The 19,434-nt window shown below is 44.1% G+C and overlaps 1 protein-coding gene across 1 annotated transcript; it reads right to left on the bottom strand.

Moving 5' to 3' along the window:
• Window positions 1-1,665: 1,665 nt before the first annotated feature.
• Window positions 1,666-18,993, bottom strand: LOC133340726 (telomeric repeat-binding factor 1-like). Its single transcript, XM_061549116.1, has 12 exons — window positions 18,627-18,993; window positions 17,045-17,140; window positions 16,040-16,164; window positions 15,595-15,681; window positions 14,732-14,881; window positions 14,026-14,069; window positions 10,171-10,318; window positions 8,734-9,060; window positions 8,053-8,189; window positions 6,142-6,212; window positions 5,852-5,901; window positions 1,666-4,912 (listed from the first exon to the last, which is right to left on the bottom strand). Exons 1-12 carry the CDS (start codon window positions 18,991-18,993, stop codon window positions 4,739-4,741), a joined length of 1,776 nt encoding a protein of 591 aa, XP_061405100.1. The 3' UTR covers window positions 1,666-4,738.
• Window positions 18,994-19,434: the final 441 nt, after the last annotated feature.

Raw genomic sequence — 19,434 nt, 5'->3', positions numbered from 1 at the left:
CCCCACCCTCCCCACCCAGCCCCTCCCTGCACGACGGACGGACACAATAATCCCCTGTGGGCTGATGTAACCAGGTTCCTACCAGTATTAATACATTCCATACAATGAGAGCAAAGCCATGTGCTGCCAGTGACTGACCCCCAAGTAACATTCCAGATCTTTCTCTGACATCCTTAACATCCTTAATGGATCCATTTTTCCTTCCAGTGTGCACTCCATTGTGAAACATCGTGTCCCGAAATTTTCGTGAACTATCCATGATGTGTACCTGTTACAAATGTCCCTTTTTAAAATGCACGTGAATAAAGTATTTTTTTACTTTTCTAAAAAGAATGTGTTGGACCCATGTTTGAAGAATTGTTGTGATAACATAAATTTTGTAAGTGCAGAAGTGCTTTTATGGGATCAAAGTACACATGACATTGGGATTAGAGAAGATTTGGGATTAGAGAAGATATGGGATTGGCTAGACATACGTATCGATAATCACGGGCTCAAGGCACACTTTGTGAAAGGATTTAGAACTGACATGAGATCAAAACAGACGATGGAATATTATGCTAATTTCTGGGAGGCTCAACTGGGAAATGTAGTCAGCTCTTCCTGCCTCCTTCAGCCACCCCCATTATTGACATAACCACACCCACTCAAGCACTAGCCCGGCCGACTCTACAAATAGCCTCGCTCTTGTTAACGATGGCCCCGCCTGCCGCTCACAGGCCCAAACCTACTACTCAGGTAGCCCTGACATTTGTCCAAATCATAAAGTCAGAACATTTTAAATCTTGCTATAAAATCTTGAAATTCACAAAGGCTTTGGAGGTCGAACACTGTGCCAGACATTTTCAGAAATCGCAGAGAATGCCTTGATCAATCCAGGACATTTACCTTTAAAATGTTCCGAAATACGGTGCATTCAACACAACCCGAGCCACAAGTCGAATTCCCCGAAAAGATGGTGATTACGTCAGCAGCTCTTAACTTTTGCAGAACGACCGATCAATCCGTCTCGCGTCTACTGCAGGCAACACGAGCCGGGATCTCATTGCTACGTCCAAATGTGTGCAACGGCCGCCACGAAGTTCACTCCTCGACTCATCTCGCGCCCCCTGCCGGCCGATCTCAAGCATTGAAACTCCCATCTGAGCTCCCCAACGTCTTGCGTGGTGGTGGGGGGAAACGACACGAAATCGAAACTGAGCTATTTTGTTAACTTAAAAGTTGTTGGTGATACTCCGTTTCATGTGCTACGAAGAAGGGTCATTGCCCGAAACGTCGCCGAGTATATATTTCCCCTTTTAAGGCCAGTGTGTCATTGAAGAACGTGTTGAGTTATTTTGTCATTCGTGACCTACATTCAACAAGCATGCACATTATTGGTATGCTTTGTCTTATTTAATTCTAGATTTGAAGCTTTCGTGACTGCAAGGATTCATACTCTTAGGTTTTTTCGGTAAAGTCACGTTGGTAAAAAAAATAGTAATAAAATAAAAAATGAAAATGTAGTTCCTTTCATTTTATTTTAATATTTTTTTACCTACGTGACTTTACCGAAAAAACCTAAGAGTTTGTATTATTTAATTTTGGGTCCAACTAAGACCCCAAATCTAACAGGTAAAGCCCTTGCCTGTAACATATGACAGTTCACCAGCACTGATTCAAGCCTGGATTTTGCTGCTGAGACACTTAACGTCGAAATCGCTCCGGAGTTTTGCTTGTCAAGAACAGGTACTTAATGCTGCTGAAATGATGCAACTCCCAGAAGGAAAGCCGTTGGACCGATAGTTTGTGTAAAAAAAAAAACAGGAATTTGAAATTGTGGGTGGTGTTGATCATGTACACGTTGCGTCACAGCTGTAAAGCCACTGCTGGATGAGGGTTTCCCCACGCTGTGCGGGTTGAAGGTGAGAAGTACGGTAAATCTACTTTCCTACGTTGATCATAACATTGAAAATACATGTAATTGCGAGACTAACAAAGAGCAGAGATGAGAATTGATGGGATGAACACATTGACGAGAACAAGTGAGGCTTAGGCGCTTGCCATGGAACCAACGGTACCTCAACTGTATTTCATTTGTAACCTTTTCCACGCAAGTTTCATTTATGTTACGGAAATATTTTGGACATTCAACTGTACATTTATAACAAGTATGCGCGGACTAATGGTAGAAAATACAAATGTGACTGCAATACAAAAAGTTGTAAAGATACACACGTGCCCACGAATCTGTTCCTTGGCCGCATTGCAGTTAATTGAATGAAAATTTGTGGTTATTTTTTTGGAAAACAAACTGATAACAAGGTAAAATACAAATGTGTCTAAAACAAAAACACGATTGCAGTGCATATTAGTTACTATTGCACATGGACCAGTAACATTTACTTAAAAAAGGAGGAAAAATATCTGAAAAGTGCAGAGATGCACTCAAAAAAAGCATTGAAAGAGGTCTCGACCAAAAAAAAAACCCGTGGATTAGGGAACAAACAAAAATTATACATATTTATTATCAGGCAGTTAGGCAACATACATCACTAAGAGGGCTTGTGGTCGACAGACGAAAGTCAAAAGGAGGGAACGCATCCAAAAGGATGAGCACCGCGGGACAGTGGGAAGAGATTCTAGATGTTGTGTAAGCCATCTCGCTTACGTCCTATGTACACGCACAATTACGCTTTTCAATAAAGCAAAAATTACAATAAAGTTTACTATCGAGGAACCTGCAACTCCGGAGCAATGTCTCAACTCGCCATTTTCGCCATCGAATCAAGTTGTGTCCATCAGGTAAACGTGCAGCTAATGACTTCTTGATCAGTGCTGGCAGAAAGGTGTCCACGAGAGGGAGCTCTACTCTCACCACACTCGACCTGCCGATCGACTGAACCCATTTATACTGCTGGCTGGAGGGGTAGGGGGAATTTACTAAACTTGCACCAACGTAAGAAGCCTTTTATTTGACCAGGTAAGGTCCACGGAGCTAAATAGCTATTTTTCAAAAGCGCTCTGGCCACAAATGATAGCTCGACAAAATTGCTTTTCACGTGGGACTTTATCGCAGCCAAATACTTTAAACGCATGTTTCTAAAATGTGGAAGGCAATATCGGGAAAGAAATCCATGACTCAAAGGAGACCATGCAAACTCCAAACACACAGGTGTCAGGGTCCGTTTGGAACCCACGACATCCTGTATACCAGGAGAGGTAGTTAACATCTCAGCACTGTCAGTTTCAATGCCAGGAGATTGAACCAGTGACACCTTGACTGCAAGTCCAGTGTGTGAACAATTATACCAGCATCGTTTCTAAAACCCGATTTGACAACTACATTTTACGAAATAATTTCTGGTTCATGCACATTTTTTTATAATTGCATCGTTGTGAATTAAAGTAAAAATTCACTCAGAAGGGTGTCCTTTGTTGTTGTATTATACAAACACCATTCCCACACAGCGCAAAACTAAACTTTGCAGCCTGCCATGAGTAATAACTAAATAAACTACAAGGCATATATATATATATAAAAAAAATAAGAATTGGACTCACCAGTGGAAGTCGTGTGATGCTATAGTAAGAGAGTATTTACTTTTTTATATGGGACAATATAAACTTGGCTACTTTTTTTTTATTAAAAAGTATCAGGTACAAGACTCCAAAATTCTGAATGTGAAACTGCGCACGTGTGCTCATGTACGGCAGGTCCTCGCTTAACGCGAGGTGTTCACACGTGTTTTCACTGTAACGCGGTTCTTCCGTTCGGGAACACTTTTCACGTAACGCGGAATGCGCCTCGTTACAACGCAGTTTCTGAGTGGTCGATAAAGAACAATTTTCTTGGGCTGCGCAGCCGAGCAGTATGATACAGTTCGCGGAAAGATAGTCATGCGGTGGCGTACCCTCAATTATCCCACAATTTTATTGTGCGCGTACATTGTATCTCTCCACACTTTATTGTTAAATTACTATGGGGACAATTTTTCGTTGAATGCGACACTTTTCCACAACGCATCGACCGCATTAAACGAGGACTTACTGCAACTATCCTTGCATTAACTTGAAATGTATATACAGGGTGTCCAAACGTAACATCAACTAATAAATTATACCTAGACAGAATTTAAACTGTGGCCTCAGACATTCTGAATGGACAGTTTGGATTTAATTCGTCACTTATGTCATAATACTCTAGCCTCTTCATCAGATGTGTGCTTCTCTTGAAGGACACATTATATATGTCCTGTAGTAAATTTTCTTATGCGGACTTTCATCGTGGCAGTGGTAAATTTTAGTTTTACATTTTCCGGCCATGTTGAAACAACTGATCTATACCCCTTTTCGACTAGAACATCTGGGCAGAGCCAGTATGGGGCCCTCACGGTACACAGGTGGTTTTCCATTGGTTATGCTCCACACTTAAGCTGGCCTCAAAAGCAGGCCTCGGCTAAGGACGCGTTCATCGCGTACGACGTGAAGTCAGTACACGGCGAGGACAGTCACTGCGTCATCTTCGTGCGTCTCAATTCATTCACTGCGTGTGACATCAGCGATGCGACATGGCTTCTGCAGTGGAAAAACCAACTGGCACTTACAGAGCCATGCCGGACTGACTCAGCACAGTTGCAGAGCGGTAACAAGATGTACGAGAAAAGACCAACCACCACTTTTGCACTTGGCAACACTACCAGGACTGTGGGTGTGCAGGTGTTTAATTTGCGACGAGCAGAGAATTTATCTTTGGCCGCTAGACATCCAGCTTGTCCTCTCCCAGCTTGACGAGCGTGCGCCAGCGATCTTTCAGCATCACGTTAGAGCGGCCGACAAAATTGTACGACTCCAGGATCTTGGCCCAGTTGCCGGTGCCGTACTTCTTCACGCCTTTCTTCAGCCAGATCGTCTCGGAAACAGACCAGTGCTGCTGGGAAGAGGGCAAGTTGGGGAAGAAGGGATGGTAACTAAAACATGTTCTTTATGTATAGCGATAAAAACAATAACATTTTGTGAGATACTGCTATTGTGTCATGGTTAGCACACTCAACTTTCTTTTCGCCTTTCTTCAGTCAGATCGTCTCTGTGGCGGACTGGATCTATAATTCAACCTCCCCATGTATGTAGTTGAAAAATGTATCACGTTTATGAAATAGAACTGCCTCTGTCCACCCAGAAGGACAAGTGGATATAAACACAGTTAGCTGATCAAAAAGTCTCCATGTGGTGGGGTGAAGTGTGGGTAATCCCACCTCTCCCAAGGTGTGGCAAGTGTGGAAGAGTGGGCCCGCTCCGGGCAGTGCCCTAAAACTATCTCTAGTGGAGGCCCTTCCGTCAGAGTTGGCATGAGCAAGTGTTTGCAGGGTTGAACCTTTACGTTTAAAATACAAATCACATCCTATTCTCATAAAATGTTTGAAACATTATTTCATCTCAATATGCTTTTCTGGCTGTCTCATAAATTACTAGACTGGACAATGTAATTTTTTACTGCCCTAGGGGAGAAATTTCCCATCAAAATAGAGCTGTAAATCTGTGTCTATAAGCTTTTTCAGACACATTCGAGTGATGCCAGCACAGTGCCGAGAGTATGGATGATTTTCTGCTGGCGATTTGTCAGAGTTGATGCAGGATAACTCTGGCCTCAAAAAAGCCTCTGAAATTTTCCGCGGAGCCAATCAAGGCCAGGGATGGGGTAACCATTTGTCGAATATAACTATTCACTGCCTATAACGTCAACAGCACGACTCAGATTTTGCAGTGGATAACCAACCTGGAGCCTGAGCCATCACTTGATGGGCATGGCCCAAGTTATGTTGTGGACAACAAGTATAATTGAGAAGGCGATGGAACAGGTATTACAACTCACCCTCTTTTTGCGTCCAGCGATGGAGGAGTCGGCTGAAATCACTGACGTTCCTGTACAAATTATAAAAGCAAATGTTCAGCTTTCAAAGTAACAGTTACTTGAATTTTTGTTGTTGTCAGAATCAAAGTATACAAGGATCATTTTTAATTGGGATTATTTTTTAAAAATATTTTTTAGGTATATTGCACAAACCCAATGCACTGCTGTCAATATTATTTGTCTGTGCAGTGTCCCAACAGCAATATCAGTACCGATAAAAACACTTGAGCACAGAATCTCCATGTACTCACCCAATGACGCATTTTGTGAAGCATCAGAAGTACAATCAAGCCACCCCTCGGATCTGCTAAGGGACTGCAAACTATAAAAAATACAAATATATAAGAGTAGGAAAAACACCAATACCATAAACAATATTGTTTATAAACATTATACAAGCACGAAGTTCCCCATATAGCCTTTAACAGACTGTTGGTGAAAGTGCTATTAACAAGCATCTATGAAGGCCGGCACGGCCCACAAGGGGGTGGGGTGACAACACCAATCCCGGCCGCAGTTATTGGTCGTGAATAGGCTTCAATCTTAGATCGCAGGGTTAGTAGCAGTGCACTAGCCACTGCACTCACTGCTGTCCATTTTTAACGTTTGGTTACGTATGGTGAAAAAGATGATCAACAGACATACAATATAACACCAATACCACAGTAATGAGCATGGTGATGCAGAAGTTGAAGGTAGTGGTGGTGGTGGTGACAATGCTGCCTCGGTTGGTGGTAATAATGCTGCTGTTGCTGATGGTGGTTGTAGTGTGAGCGATGGTTGTGATGTTGCTGCTGCTGCTATGTATTGTGAAACTAATGCTGGTGATGATGGTCATGCTGCTGCTTGTCATTGCTGGTGTTCGTTCTGCTGCTCTTGGCGATGTGGATGCTGTGGATACGAATAGTCTTGATGTCCACGGTGCTGCTGTCTGTACTTGGTACTGCTTCTGCTGTTGGTGATGCTGATGGTAGAGAGTAATTTATGCTGCTGCTGTTGTGGAGAGAGTAGAGAGTTTCCTATACCTGGGCAGTGTGCTCATGACTGACTCCGGTTTGACAGCAGAGGTCTCACTCAGAATCAGTTGAGCAGCGTAATGCTGTGTGGAAGCTAACAGGTCTGTCATGCTACACTGCTTCAGGTCTTCTCGGCCAGTCATGCCCTCCCTTCTCTACGCTTGCGAAACGTGGACCCCCCTAATGGAACATCTTCGCCGGTTAGAAACATTTAGGCTGGCCTGCCTACAATCCATCCTGGGTTTAACCAGGCTAGATTGTGAGCTCACAAATCCTTGAAAGATCTGGACAAATCCCATCGGTGAGATCCTCTGGCAGGCAAGGCTGCGTTGGCTGGGTCATGTAGCCTGCATTCCCAGCCAACGCATGCCTAAACAGCTTTTGTTCGGCCAGATAGAGGGGGCTAAACGGGCACGGCACGGGCTAGAGAAGAGATGAAGTAATGTGGTACAGGAGTATGTAGAGCTGAGTGGACTTGCAGATGACTGGTACCAGCGGTATCAAGATCGGCCTCTGTGGAGGAGGCTCATAAAAGATGATACTGGGCAGTTGGAGCCAATCGCCCTCCAACAAAAACGGAGGGCAGAAGAGCGACGCTCACAACAACGAGCGGAGCGCTGGGCGGCTAAAACACAGCAAGTTGGCACAGGTGGTAAATCGGCCAATCATCTCAGTCAGTCGACCAATGGCGCCTGGGTCTGCCCCGTGACCTGCCAGCGGGCGTTCAACACTTCACGTGGCCTCAACATGCACATAGCCTGGCACAAGCGCCGTTGTGACGTCACCACCACTTAGTGGCGAATGGCGGTTGTTGTTGTTGGTTATGGAGCTACTGTGCTGTCCGTAGTGGTGATGATGCAGCTGCTAATGCGAGTGATTATTATGTTACTGCTGAAGTTGGTGTTTGTGGCGACGATGCTACTGCTGATGCTATGGTTACCATAAATGGTGACGATGGCCGTGTTGGGTATTGGCTGTGTCGGGTGGTGGCGGGTTTTAACAACACATTTACATATTTACGCGACCTAACCCAAAAAAACCTCTACTATGGACAATGATGATGATGCTGCTGCCGACGGAAGCGATGGTCATATAGCTGCTGGTTTTGGTGGCAAAGATGAATGTAGAAATCTGCACGAGCCACACCTCTTGTTTGTCGCCAACTTCTGCTGCTTGGAACGATGGGGTGCATTCGCCGTTGTGTTTTTGCCGTTGACTTGAAAGGGGTTGTGCAACTTTAACTTCTTCACGATTTGTGGGCTATGTTGGTCCGAGTGTTCCGACTGCAGGAAAAACAAGCAATGGATCCCATTTATTGTTCGGACCTTCACCGAAAGCCCCATCAGCGAGCGCCAATTAAGACTCAGTCAATACAGATCAAATTTAGATCAGGGGGTGAATAAAGGGGTTTGGAAACAGGGGTCATCAGGTTTTGGATGGAAGAGCAGTTGAGTTATGTATCGGTGTCCCATTAATATCCTTTATGGGTATTATTGCCCAATTATCCCCACAACTTCAAGTCATTCTATCTACGATTCCCATCTTGACCGGTGTGGTGAAGCAACCCCTCTGACACACACTGTATGGGGAGGGGGCCTCATCCAGCACCGGATTGACAAAAAATGGCTGTACCTTTACCGACAAACCAAGACAAGCCCATTAAAGTCAGAGGAAAGCATGACAAAACTTAAATTCCAGATCCAAACAATGATCGTGTAGTCATGGTCCCAGGGAGTGAACCGGACCTCAAATGACAGACCTCTGGTTGAATTTGATAAAACTGATTATTCAGTGCACAGCTAATGTATGTGATCAGAATTCACTCACCCCGCTGTCCAAGGCATTATGCTTTCTCCTGAGGATGCGCTTGTGCAGAGACATCAAAGAGATGGAGTCATCCGTGCTGCTGCTGCTGGAATGATCGCCACGTTTGCACTTCTCCCCACCTCCTTTGTGAGGAGTGGTGGTAGTTATGTCCTGGGGGTGGTTTCCAAGCAAGGTGTCCGGACACGCTGGGTTTGACGGTGCAGCCGGTGGTGCAGCCGGTGGTGCCATCGCCACCAGTGGGGTAGGCTGTGGCTTCTTCGTCTTTGTCACAGGCTTCGCGATTGAGGGGGCGGCATTCTCCGGCAAGAAATCTGTACCCTCCATCTCCTGCAAGTTGCGCATTTGTTAATCTTAACAGATTGCAGCTGTATTGCTCACATGGGTTTAACAACATTTATATAAGTACTTAACGTAATATTTTGGGTGTTTTGTATTTAGAAATTAGGGTTGAGGTGAAAATAACCCCAATTACAAGAGTCTGCAGGCTGACCATAAAAACATATGTTACATACTCTTAGGTTTTTTTTTACAGTTATTTTGCTGTGCCTTTTCACACCTGATGAAGGAAGCTTGTGTTGCCCCTGAAACGTCGTGATTTAATTGATTTATTTTCATTTATTATTATTTTTATTTTTACCTACGTGAATTTACCGAAAAAACCTACAAGCATGAATCCTTGCAGTCACGAAAGCTTCAAATCTAGAAACATACGTTACAATTTGGATACAGTGTCTAAATGTGACTGAATTACAAAATGCTGGACATAAAACCGTGAGAATGTTTATGCAAAAGAGATAGGCCCATCAGCCTTTGGCAAAGGAAAAAGGTCTCAAAAGTCTGGACTCGCTAAACAGACGATCAACATCTTCTTGGTTCTTTCGGTAAAGTCACGTAGAAGGGAAATAATAAAATAAAACATAATAAAATAATTCTCACGACGTTTCGGCCACAACGCAAGCAGCCATCCTCAGGTGAAGAACAGGTCTGTCGGGAAGACAGCGTCTGAATGAAACACCCCAGGCTTGGAGCGTATATTTAAGCTGGGTTGGAGCGCCTTGACAAATAATTTGCATATCACGGGGAATTTAGCATAAATATTCTAAATTCCCCTTGATATGCAAATTCTTTTGTCAAGGCGCTCTTCCCCCTCCAACCCAGCTTAAATATACGCTCCAAGCCTGGGGTGTTTCATTCAGACGCTGTCTTCCCGACAGACCTGTTCTTCACCTGAGGACGGCTGCTTGCGTTGTGACCGAAACGTCGTGAGAATTATTTTATTATGTTTTATTTGTATTATTTTATTATTTCCCTTCTACGTGACTTTACCGAAAGAACCAAGAAGATGAATCCCTGCAGTCACGAAAGCTTTAAATCGAAATTTAGACGATCAACACTTTAACGTGAAACCATATTTTATGGAGAGGACACAAGGGCTACCTGGAAGAGCTTGAGGGAGACCCGCTCATCACCACCGCCCCCCAATGCATTCAGCGCCACAAAGGAATCACGCACCTCGAAGCACGAAACAAAAACCTTGCCACTGCTGCCTGTTCCGCTGCTGGTACCAGGGCGATCAGCTGCCGGTCTAGACACACACACAAAGATCCATCCTGTAGCTTACATCGAGACCGTTGGGGTAAATGCTGTTAGCAAGCACCTGGTGTGGCCAGAACCATATGCAGTAATGTTTACACTGCATGTTTACACACTGCATGACGTACTAATTTAAAGCCGAGTCTAGGACAGACCCCAGGACAAGTTCAGATAGTACTCGTGCCATTGGTCTTCGCCATTGCCATAAATCAAGATACACGCATTCCTGCAGTCACGAAAGCTCAAAATTAAGTAAGATACACGCATCTAAATACAGACAACCAACAAAATAAATTATCCAATACCCGGGTGACTGAAGGTGAATGCGTTACAGAGCTGCGAGAAACAAGATGTAGATTATGAATTACCTTCATTGTAACTTAATTTACTAAAAGGCTTGGATATTCACAGCTATTTTAATTAACTTAAAGATATATAGGGAGACATCTTAGACAGCTAACCAAAGCATAGAGGTTATCGATTATTATATATTTTTTTAGCCTCACGGTGCATACATTAAATCACGTGTAACGAATCAATACTTCAATTTGTACATGTTGCATATGTAGTGACATCGCGGATGTCACTGTGGTGCCGGCCGTAAAGAGGCCTGGCGAGCGGATGTACTCACATCGCGGACATCACGTATGTAGCGACATCGTGGATGTCACTGGGTAATGCCGGCTCTAGCAAGTTCAATAGAAACATGAATTGCTCGTGCGAATATTCTCTCTCTCTCTCAGAATCGACCGACTGATGTAGCAGACGAAACAATCATCTTGTTGAACGATTCTAAACCTTGACGCGGCAATGTTAGTTTTCTGTTGTTCAAGGTTTTTACATTTAGTTTACTATTACACTGTGAATTCTATGGCATAATTAACTATTTTTGTGCTTAAAATTCTCTAAAAAAACAATATTTATATATAGTTCATAGGAGTCTGGAACGGATTAATCGTATTTACATATAATCCAATGGGGAAATTAGGTTCGAGTCACGACCAAATCGGGTTGCGACCAAAGTTAATAAACGAATTATGGTCGTGACCAGAGGTTCTACTGTACCAGCCCTAGAGGGGGCTAGGTGAGCGCTGAGTGGCACCACACTCTGCGTGTAGTGCTGACCCCTACAGGGTAGGGTGTGAGAGTGCAGGCCACAGGAACGAGGTTACTGTGGGCCATGGCATTCTGGTTGATCTCGAAGGATACGTGACCAGTAAAGTCAACATGTTGCCCCCAGGTGGGGGCGAGGGGATGGTCACATGTCGGAGGAAAGATGCTACGGGACGGGTCGAGAAACGACAGGAGGTTTCTCGAAGGTGGTCGTGGCCAAGTATATAAACCGGGTCCCCACAGGGACCAGGATTCAGCGTTGCTACCGTCATTTGAAGATCTATGTTCTAAATCCGAGAAGAGTCACCAATACGTGGACCTGGACCCAAGCCGGGGTCCGGTCCATTGCAGCTAACTCCCAAGTGTGATTAGCGTAGTTTAGCTGGTGGACCACCACCATAGGCTGTTATCTAGTAAAGGAGCAGTTACCCCTTTGTGTTAACGTGTTGGTATAAATGTGTTGCCTCTAAGAAGTATGTCTGCGACTCAGTTGAGCCCACTACACATAATGGGTCCATATAACCCCTAAAACCACCAGCAGCTTCTACAATCAGCACAATATAAAAAAGGTCAATGTTAAATCGATGTGTGACAATCACAATTATCTTAAATCATGGGATGGGTGGGTGTGCAAGTTATTACACCCACAAGGCTTATTCATGCTTTCTTAACTATAAAATTAATTTTTTGTCTGTTTCTTTGTCTGCCTGCGCATGCCTTGCAACACTTTTAACTGACAAACTGTTGGGTTTACTTTTCGATTTAAAGCTTTCGTAACTGCAGGGATTCATATTCATGGTTCTTTCGGTAAAGTCAGGTACAGTGGAACCTCGGTATACGACCGCTTTGGAATAAGTCGAGTCAGTAAATACGACTGTAGAGTCGGTAGATGCTACTGTAGGGTCAGTAGATACTACTACAGTCAGTAGATACTACTATAGAGTCATTAAATACTACTGTAGAGTCGGTAGATGCTACTGTAGGGTCAGTAGATACTACTACAGTCAGTAGATACTACTATAGAGTCAGTAAATACGATTGTAGAGTCGGTAGATGCTACTGTAGGGTCAGTATATACTACTACAGTCAGTAGATACTACTATAGAGTCAGTAAATACGATTGTAGAGTCGGTAGATGCTACTGTAGGGTCAGTAGATACTACTACAGTCAGTAGATACTACTATAGAGTCAGTAAATACGATTGTAGAGTCAGTAGATGCGATTGTAGGGTCAGTAGATACTACTATAGTTAGTAGATACTACTGTAGAGTCGGTAGATACTACTGTAATCGGTAGATACTACTGTAATCGGTAGATACTACTGTAGAGTTGGGAGATACTACTATAGATTAAATAGATACTACTGTACTCAGCAGATACTACGAGAGAGTCAATAGACTACTGTAGAGTCAGAAATTACTACTACAGAGTCGGTATTTAACACATTCCTGCGAAGGGAGCTGGTAGGAAAGTTGGGTTGCTCGGTCAATGGCCAAGGTCAACGGCGTGGTGTATTCCGCAAATATGGCCGACTGTGAGGGGGGGCACAAGCCGGCGTGAGTAGGTTAAACGTTGAGTTTTATAAGGGCACCACGGGGTGACCAGCCCCTCAACACCAAACCCCACCCCTCCCACCCTGCCCACCGAGCCCCTCTCCACCCTCCCCACCCAGCCCCTCCCCACCCTGCCCCTCCCCACCCAGCCCCTCCCCACCTACCCCACCCAGCCCCTCCCTGCATGACGGACGGACACAATAATCCCCTGTGGGCTGGTGTAACCAGGAGGTTCCTACCAGTACTACTGTAGAGTTGGTAGATACTACTGTAGTCGGTAGATACTACTCCAGTCCGTAGATACTACTGTAGATGCAGTAGATACTTCTATAGTAAATAGATACTACTGTAGAGTCAGTAGATACTACTATAGAGTCAGTAGATACTACTGCTAGAGTCAGTAGATACTACTGTAGAGTCAGTAGATACTACTGTAGAGTCAGTAGATACTACTGTACAGTCAGTAGATACTACTGTAGAGTCGGTAGATACTACTATAGAGTCAGTAGATACTACTGTAGAGCTAGATACTACTGCACAGTCAGTAGATACTACTGCAGTCAGTAGATACTACTATATAATCACTAGATGCTACTTTAAGAGTCAGTAGGAACTACTATAGAGTCAGTAGATACTACTGACTATTGTATGTAGGGTGTGTAGGTACGTACGCCGACAAAATACAAATTGACTGGGAGAGCGGGGGGGGTGTTAAAAATAATTTTGGAGGGGGGGGGGGCGCAGTATTTGTGTATGTATATGTTATGTTTTTAAGACAAGATAAGATTTGAAATATATTTTTCCCCTGGGCAAAACCGGGTAGTTCCTGCGAGTAACTTATATAATCTAAAGTCTGAAAACTCATATTCCACTTGTTTTGTTTTACAAAAAGACTTACGGCTACTAACGTGCTTGAAAATACACACGCCGCCCAACAACGAGAAGTGTGGTTATGTTTGACCTATATAGGTAAATGGAAATATACAACAGTTAAGGTTGCAGAGGGGAAGGGTTAATAAAGGGGTGTTTTACCCTTTATTGGCTTCTTTCCTGGCTTGTAGGACTTTTTTTGATGCCTGCCGACAGAACACAACAGTTACACACTGCACACCTTGAAATATTTTCATATCGCAGAGCTCTCATGTAGGCTTTGGACGTCAAAGTAAACACGAATGTTGTCGTAAAAGTGTAACTTTCACATTAGTCAGAGCTGTTGCGAGAGATTACACTTTCACTACTCCAGCCAATCACCTGCCAGGCCGACAAGCAAGCACCAATGACGTACTCGGTCTGTGGCAAAAGATAGCTACATTATTCATGTACGAAGTATCTTAACTTTAAGACGCCCAATGTCGAAACTATCATACACACTCCTGAGTTACACCAAATCTCATTTAAAACGGAACTTGCGACATTGCAAGCTACGATATCACAAGTCATTCTACTTTGGCCACAGAGTTGTCCAACTCAACAACGACATCTTCTTGGTTCTTTCGGTAAAGTCACGTAGAAGGGAAGTAATAAAATAATAAAATAAAACATAATAAAATAATTATTATTATGTTTTATTTTTATTATTTTATTACTTCCCTTCTACGTGACTTTACCGAAAGAACCAAGAAGATGAATCCCTGCAGTCACGAAAGCTTTAAATCGAAATTCAACAACGACAGTCATCGCCTTATTTGTGGAAGGGCTTTCCACCCAACCGCCCATGCGCTCTCTCATCATTCCTTACGTTGAGTAGGAAGGGTAGTGACTGCAGACTCAGCAGGGGCTCTATCAAGTTGTTCACGCACTCGAAGATTTGGCTGAGTGGGTAGGTGGTCAGCAAAGACACGGGGACGCTGCGATTCTTCAAAGCGGCCTGTAGTTCATCCTTCAAGGGCTGGGTGAGGACAGTATCGGCAATAAATAACTTTTCACATGTATCTGTTATTTAGCAGTCTCACCATCTCGTAGTATAGTATACTTTAAAGTACCAAATCATAGTGCGAGTTAGGTAAATAAAAAAATGTTAAAAATCTCAAGGCGATAAAAGTTATTCAACTCGCTTTTAAGGGATTACTACATCTTGAATCATTGCCTCACTTGATGCAGCTAATCTGGCTGTGACTGTCCCACCTGATGACGGAGACTTGTGTTGCCTCCGAAACGTCGTGATCTTTATTTTATTTTATTATTTTTATTAATTTTGATGTTTTACCTACGTGACTTTACCGAAAACACCTAAGAATATGATTCCTTGCAGTCACGAAAGCTTCAAGTCTAGAATTATTCAATAAAGCTCACATTCAATATAGCACAGGCTGCACACAACAAATTTCCAAGGATGCGTTTCAGATTAAAAAATGTGGATTTTATTGGACAATTTCTGATAATTTTCAGATTTGCAGATCGTTTATATGACAATTGTCACCCAATGCCACGTAACAACTTTTACATCATATTCATGACATGACTTCATGTTTTTGGATCAATCTAAAATAAAAAAAATTCATATCGTCTGACATTTGATGAATAGATTCATCTGAAATTCTGAATATCGGAAACACAAGCCTAACATTTACTGTACATATAAGAAGGTTTTTGTCATCATACCTTGTTAGTCTTGCTGTTGCCAAACTGCCTCTTGAACACCTCCGCAGCCTTGACATAGTCGTTTTGAATAAAGCAAAGAATGACCGCCTAAAAAGAAACAGAATTAAAAAAACACAAAAATTCAACGTCAACAATATAACTGGGGAAAAATCATGCCAGTGTTGATATACGCAAAATGTCATGCATTTATCATGGATTAGCTGTTGTGGAGGGAATGGCTGCACGGTGGTTGACTGAGTATTCTACAAACCCAGAAACATTCATTTGATTCCAGGCCACGATTAAAATCAGTGGCGAGTGATATCTGAATCGGTTCTGAGCTTTCAATCATTAACAACCAGCACTAACCAATGTAAAGTATTTGTGAATCAATCCCCATTAACGACAGGCGTTCATCCAGCAGCAGATTGGCAAGCACCTGTTACGAAGACACTACCATCGTTACCTGTATCTTGAATTTCTCCTTGAGCTTGGTCAGAGGCTGTGAGATCTTTAGTTCGTCCTCCATGATGGTCAGCACTTGCAAAGCTGATTCCATTGGAGTGAGGCTGTCATCTTCAAACTGCGCTTCTGTGCACAGAGAACAGCAGACAGCACACGATTGTACGTGTTTAATAAACACAATCTAAATGTTATCTACTAGTACAACACACCGGTGTGTTGGAGAGTAAACCCACATTTACAATTCGAGTACAACATTTCGCCAGTAATTACGACTAGCATCATCAGGCAAAAGGCAGATTTTTAGATAAATCCTCCCGTTTTGTTCTTAGAGGGATAAATGCGATGTCGTCACTTGTGAGCCAGTCAAATGCGAAGGCCAGGGTGGGGTGTTAATGTGTACAATAAATCACAATGGATATACATTACCGTTTGTGTTATCCATAGGGTTATTAACATACATTATGTATGTACATTATGCATGTACATTATGCATGCACATTGTGCTTGTACATCCTGCCGTTATTTGTGTGGACGAAAATCTCAGTACCTGTTGTCTGCTCACAGTTAATCCCCACAGACGTTTAGTGACCTGTACAGGCATGCAATTAAATAGTGTATTACTTGAGGATTCGCTTCCAAGCAGCACTAAGCCTGTAGCTATCCAAACGGTTAAAATTATTTAAATTTCTCTCAATGTCGATAGATTCTCGAATTAGTCTTGGCCAGTTAGTAACTAGTTTTGCACAGAACTTCAACTATATAAAAATCAATTGAGTGTCCTTGTTGGCACGGTTGTTCTGCCAATGCCAACACAGTTGTATTTGGAAGTATTTAATATTCCTTTGGTGTTCTTTTAGTTTCATGCTGATCATTCGTCCTGTCTGACAAACATAGCATTTGCCACAACCCATTAATATTTACGCGATGCAACCCAAAAAACCTCTGTGGATAATATTGGTCCCGAAAGCCTACGTGTTAATCTAATTCTTGGTTAGGTCCGACTCACCGAGATTCTGAGCCTCGGCAAGGCGTGACATCAGCTGCAAAACTCGCAGCTTCATCATCGCCTCCAGGGTCTGCTTGAAAGGACGCTGGATCACCACTGCACGCGGATACATAAACACCATGCTCACGTGTACGCGCGCACACCCATACATACACGCGTGAACACTAAACCGATCTCAGGCTGTGTCAATAATATGAGTAAAAAGAAAGTAAAACGGATCAACACTGCAATAGACCACATCTTCTCTCACCACTCTCACAGAGTACCCGACTAGTAATTGCAATTAATTACAAATGACACATTTACAACAGATCCCAGACTGCTCAGCACTCCCTAACACAGTACTGCCCATTGTAGCTGTTGAAACATTATAATGAAAATGCCGCATGTTACTACTGAAAATAATGAGGGGTGAGGCAATGTGCCCAATGCACCTGAGCACGCAATGACTCTTCTTCTGTTTCGACCACAACAATATTGCCCACTTTGAAAATAGCAACGGGAATTAAAACTAACGGTATTATTATTAAAACACGGTATTATTCAATATGATAACAGGGTGCGCATTCCACAAACTCCTTTACCGTTTAAACACAGCAAAAGTACTTTAAACACAATTACATGGGAGTTATTAATTACAACAGCGGTCACAATCTGAATGAGGAGCCCTCAATCTTGCACAATACTAACCACCACTGATGATTTTGCATGACCAATGAAAAGCAACAAGTAAATATTCAGTTCCAAGTGATTTGGCCATTCAATTGCTTTGCCTCAGAGTTGGTGAACTGTTACCTACGTGACTTTACCGAAAAAAAACCAAGAGTATGAATCCTTGCAGTCACGAAATCTTCAAATCTAGAATTATCTTGGACTCGTTCTTCCTTCCTCTACGATTCCAGTCTTTGACTCCCACGTGGAGGTAAAAAATAAATAATAAAAATAATAGAAATAATAATAGAAATACAATTATTATTATAGAAACAATAATATAAATACAATTATTCTATTATTTCAAAAAAATGTATTATTTATTTTTTACCTACGTGACTTTAAAAAACATTGAAATAATAATAGAATAATTTTATTTCTATAATTTAATTTCTATTATTATTTCTATTATTTTATTATTTTTTTTACCTACGTGACTTTACCGAAAAAACATAAGAGTATGAATCCTTGCAGTCACGAAAGCTTCAAATCTAGAATCCCACGTGGAGGTCCACATTTGGTATAATCCCACGAAACTCTCTTTGAGAACACAGCACGGCTGTACACGCTAAATCGATATCGACACGCTAAATCGATATCGACACGTGCGATTGCAAACAAATCAACAACAGCTGCAGCAGCGTCAGTCACGCTGCAGTGAGGGTCGCCCGTACTGTGTCGAACTTCTTTCGCACCGTACGTCGCCGACCGTGCTCATCGGAAATGCGGCGAGGTTGGTGATTTATAAACAACAATAACAACACCGTTGTTGTTGTTATTGTTGTGGGCACGGGGTTACACGCACGAGTCGCAGCTGCTGTGATAGAGGCGAGGATGGATGGAGGGAGGGAGGGAGGGGGGAGACACGTACTCTGCATAATGTCCCTCATCTCGCCGAACTCCAAGTAGTTCTCCTCGTCGAAGAGCCGCTTGCCAACGTAGAACACGTAGTCCAGGATCCAGCTGTTGACGATCTTCTCCAGCGCCTCCTGCATCTCCGCCTCGTTGTTGTTTTGCTTCTTCTTATCATCCTCCTCCACGTTCACCGCCTCACCCCCCTTCTCCTCCTCCTCACCCCCCTTCTCCTCCCTCTTCTCCTGCCGCTCCTCGTGCCCCTCCTCTAACATCGCCTCCTCCTGCTTCTCCTTCTTGTCCTCCTCGGGCTGTGTCCGCACCGCCTCGACCCCCGTCAACTTCGCCGCCGCCGCCGCCGTCGACGTCTTCCCGCGCTTCGCCATTTTGATTGCGGAACCGGATCCGTCGTCGACGAAAACCCCCCCCGCAAGCCCCCCCCCCCCACCACTCCGCACGCCCCTCCCACCACTCCGCACGCCCCTCCCACCCCGCACGCCCCTCCCGCAAGCCCCCCCGCAAGCCCCCCCCAAACCCCCCCCGCAAGCCCCCCCCCGCACGCCCCCCCACACCCCCCCCCGCAGGCCCCTCCCGCAAGCCCCCCCGCAAGCCCCCCCCAAACCCCCCCCCGCAAGCCCCCCCCCGCACGCCCCCCCACACCCCCCCCCCCCGCAGGCCCCTCCCGCAAGCCCCCCCCCGCACGCCCCCCCACACACCCCCCCGCACGCCCCCCCCACACACCCCCGCACGCCCCCCCCACATACCCCCGCACGCCCCCCCACACACCCCCCCGCACGCCCCCCCACACACCCCCCCCCCGCACGCCC

This window comes from Lethenteron reissneri, chromosome 10 (assembly GCF_015708825.2).
Source record: "Lethenteron reissneri isolate LAM-NWPU_2019-01 chromosome 10, ASM1570882v1, whole genome shotgun sequence".
Classification (NCBI taxonomy): domain Eukaryota; kingdom Metazoa; phylum Chordata; class Hyperoartia; order Petromyzontiformes; family Petromyzontidae; genus Lethenteron; species Lethenteron reissneri.
The sequence above is the reverse complement of the archived record's forward strand: the minus strand, read 5'-3'. Positions and strand labels throughout refer to the sequence as shown.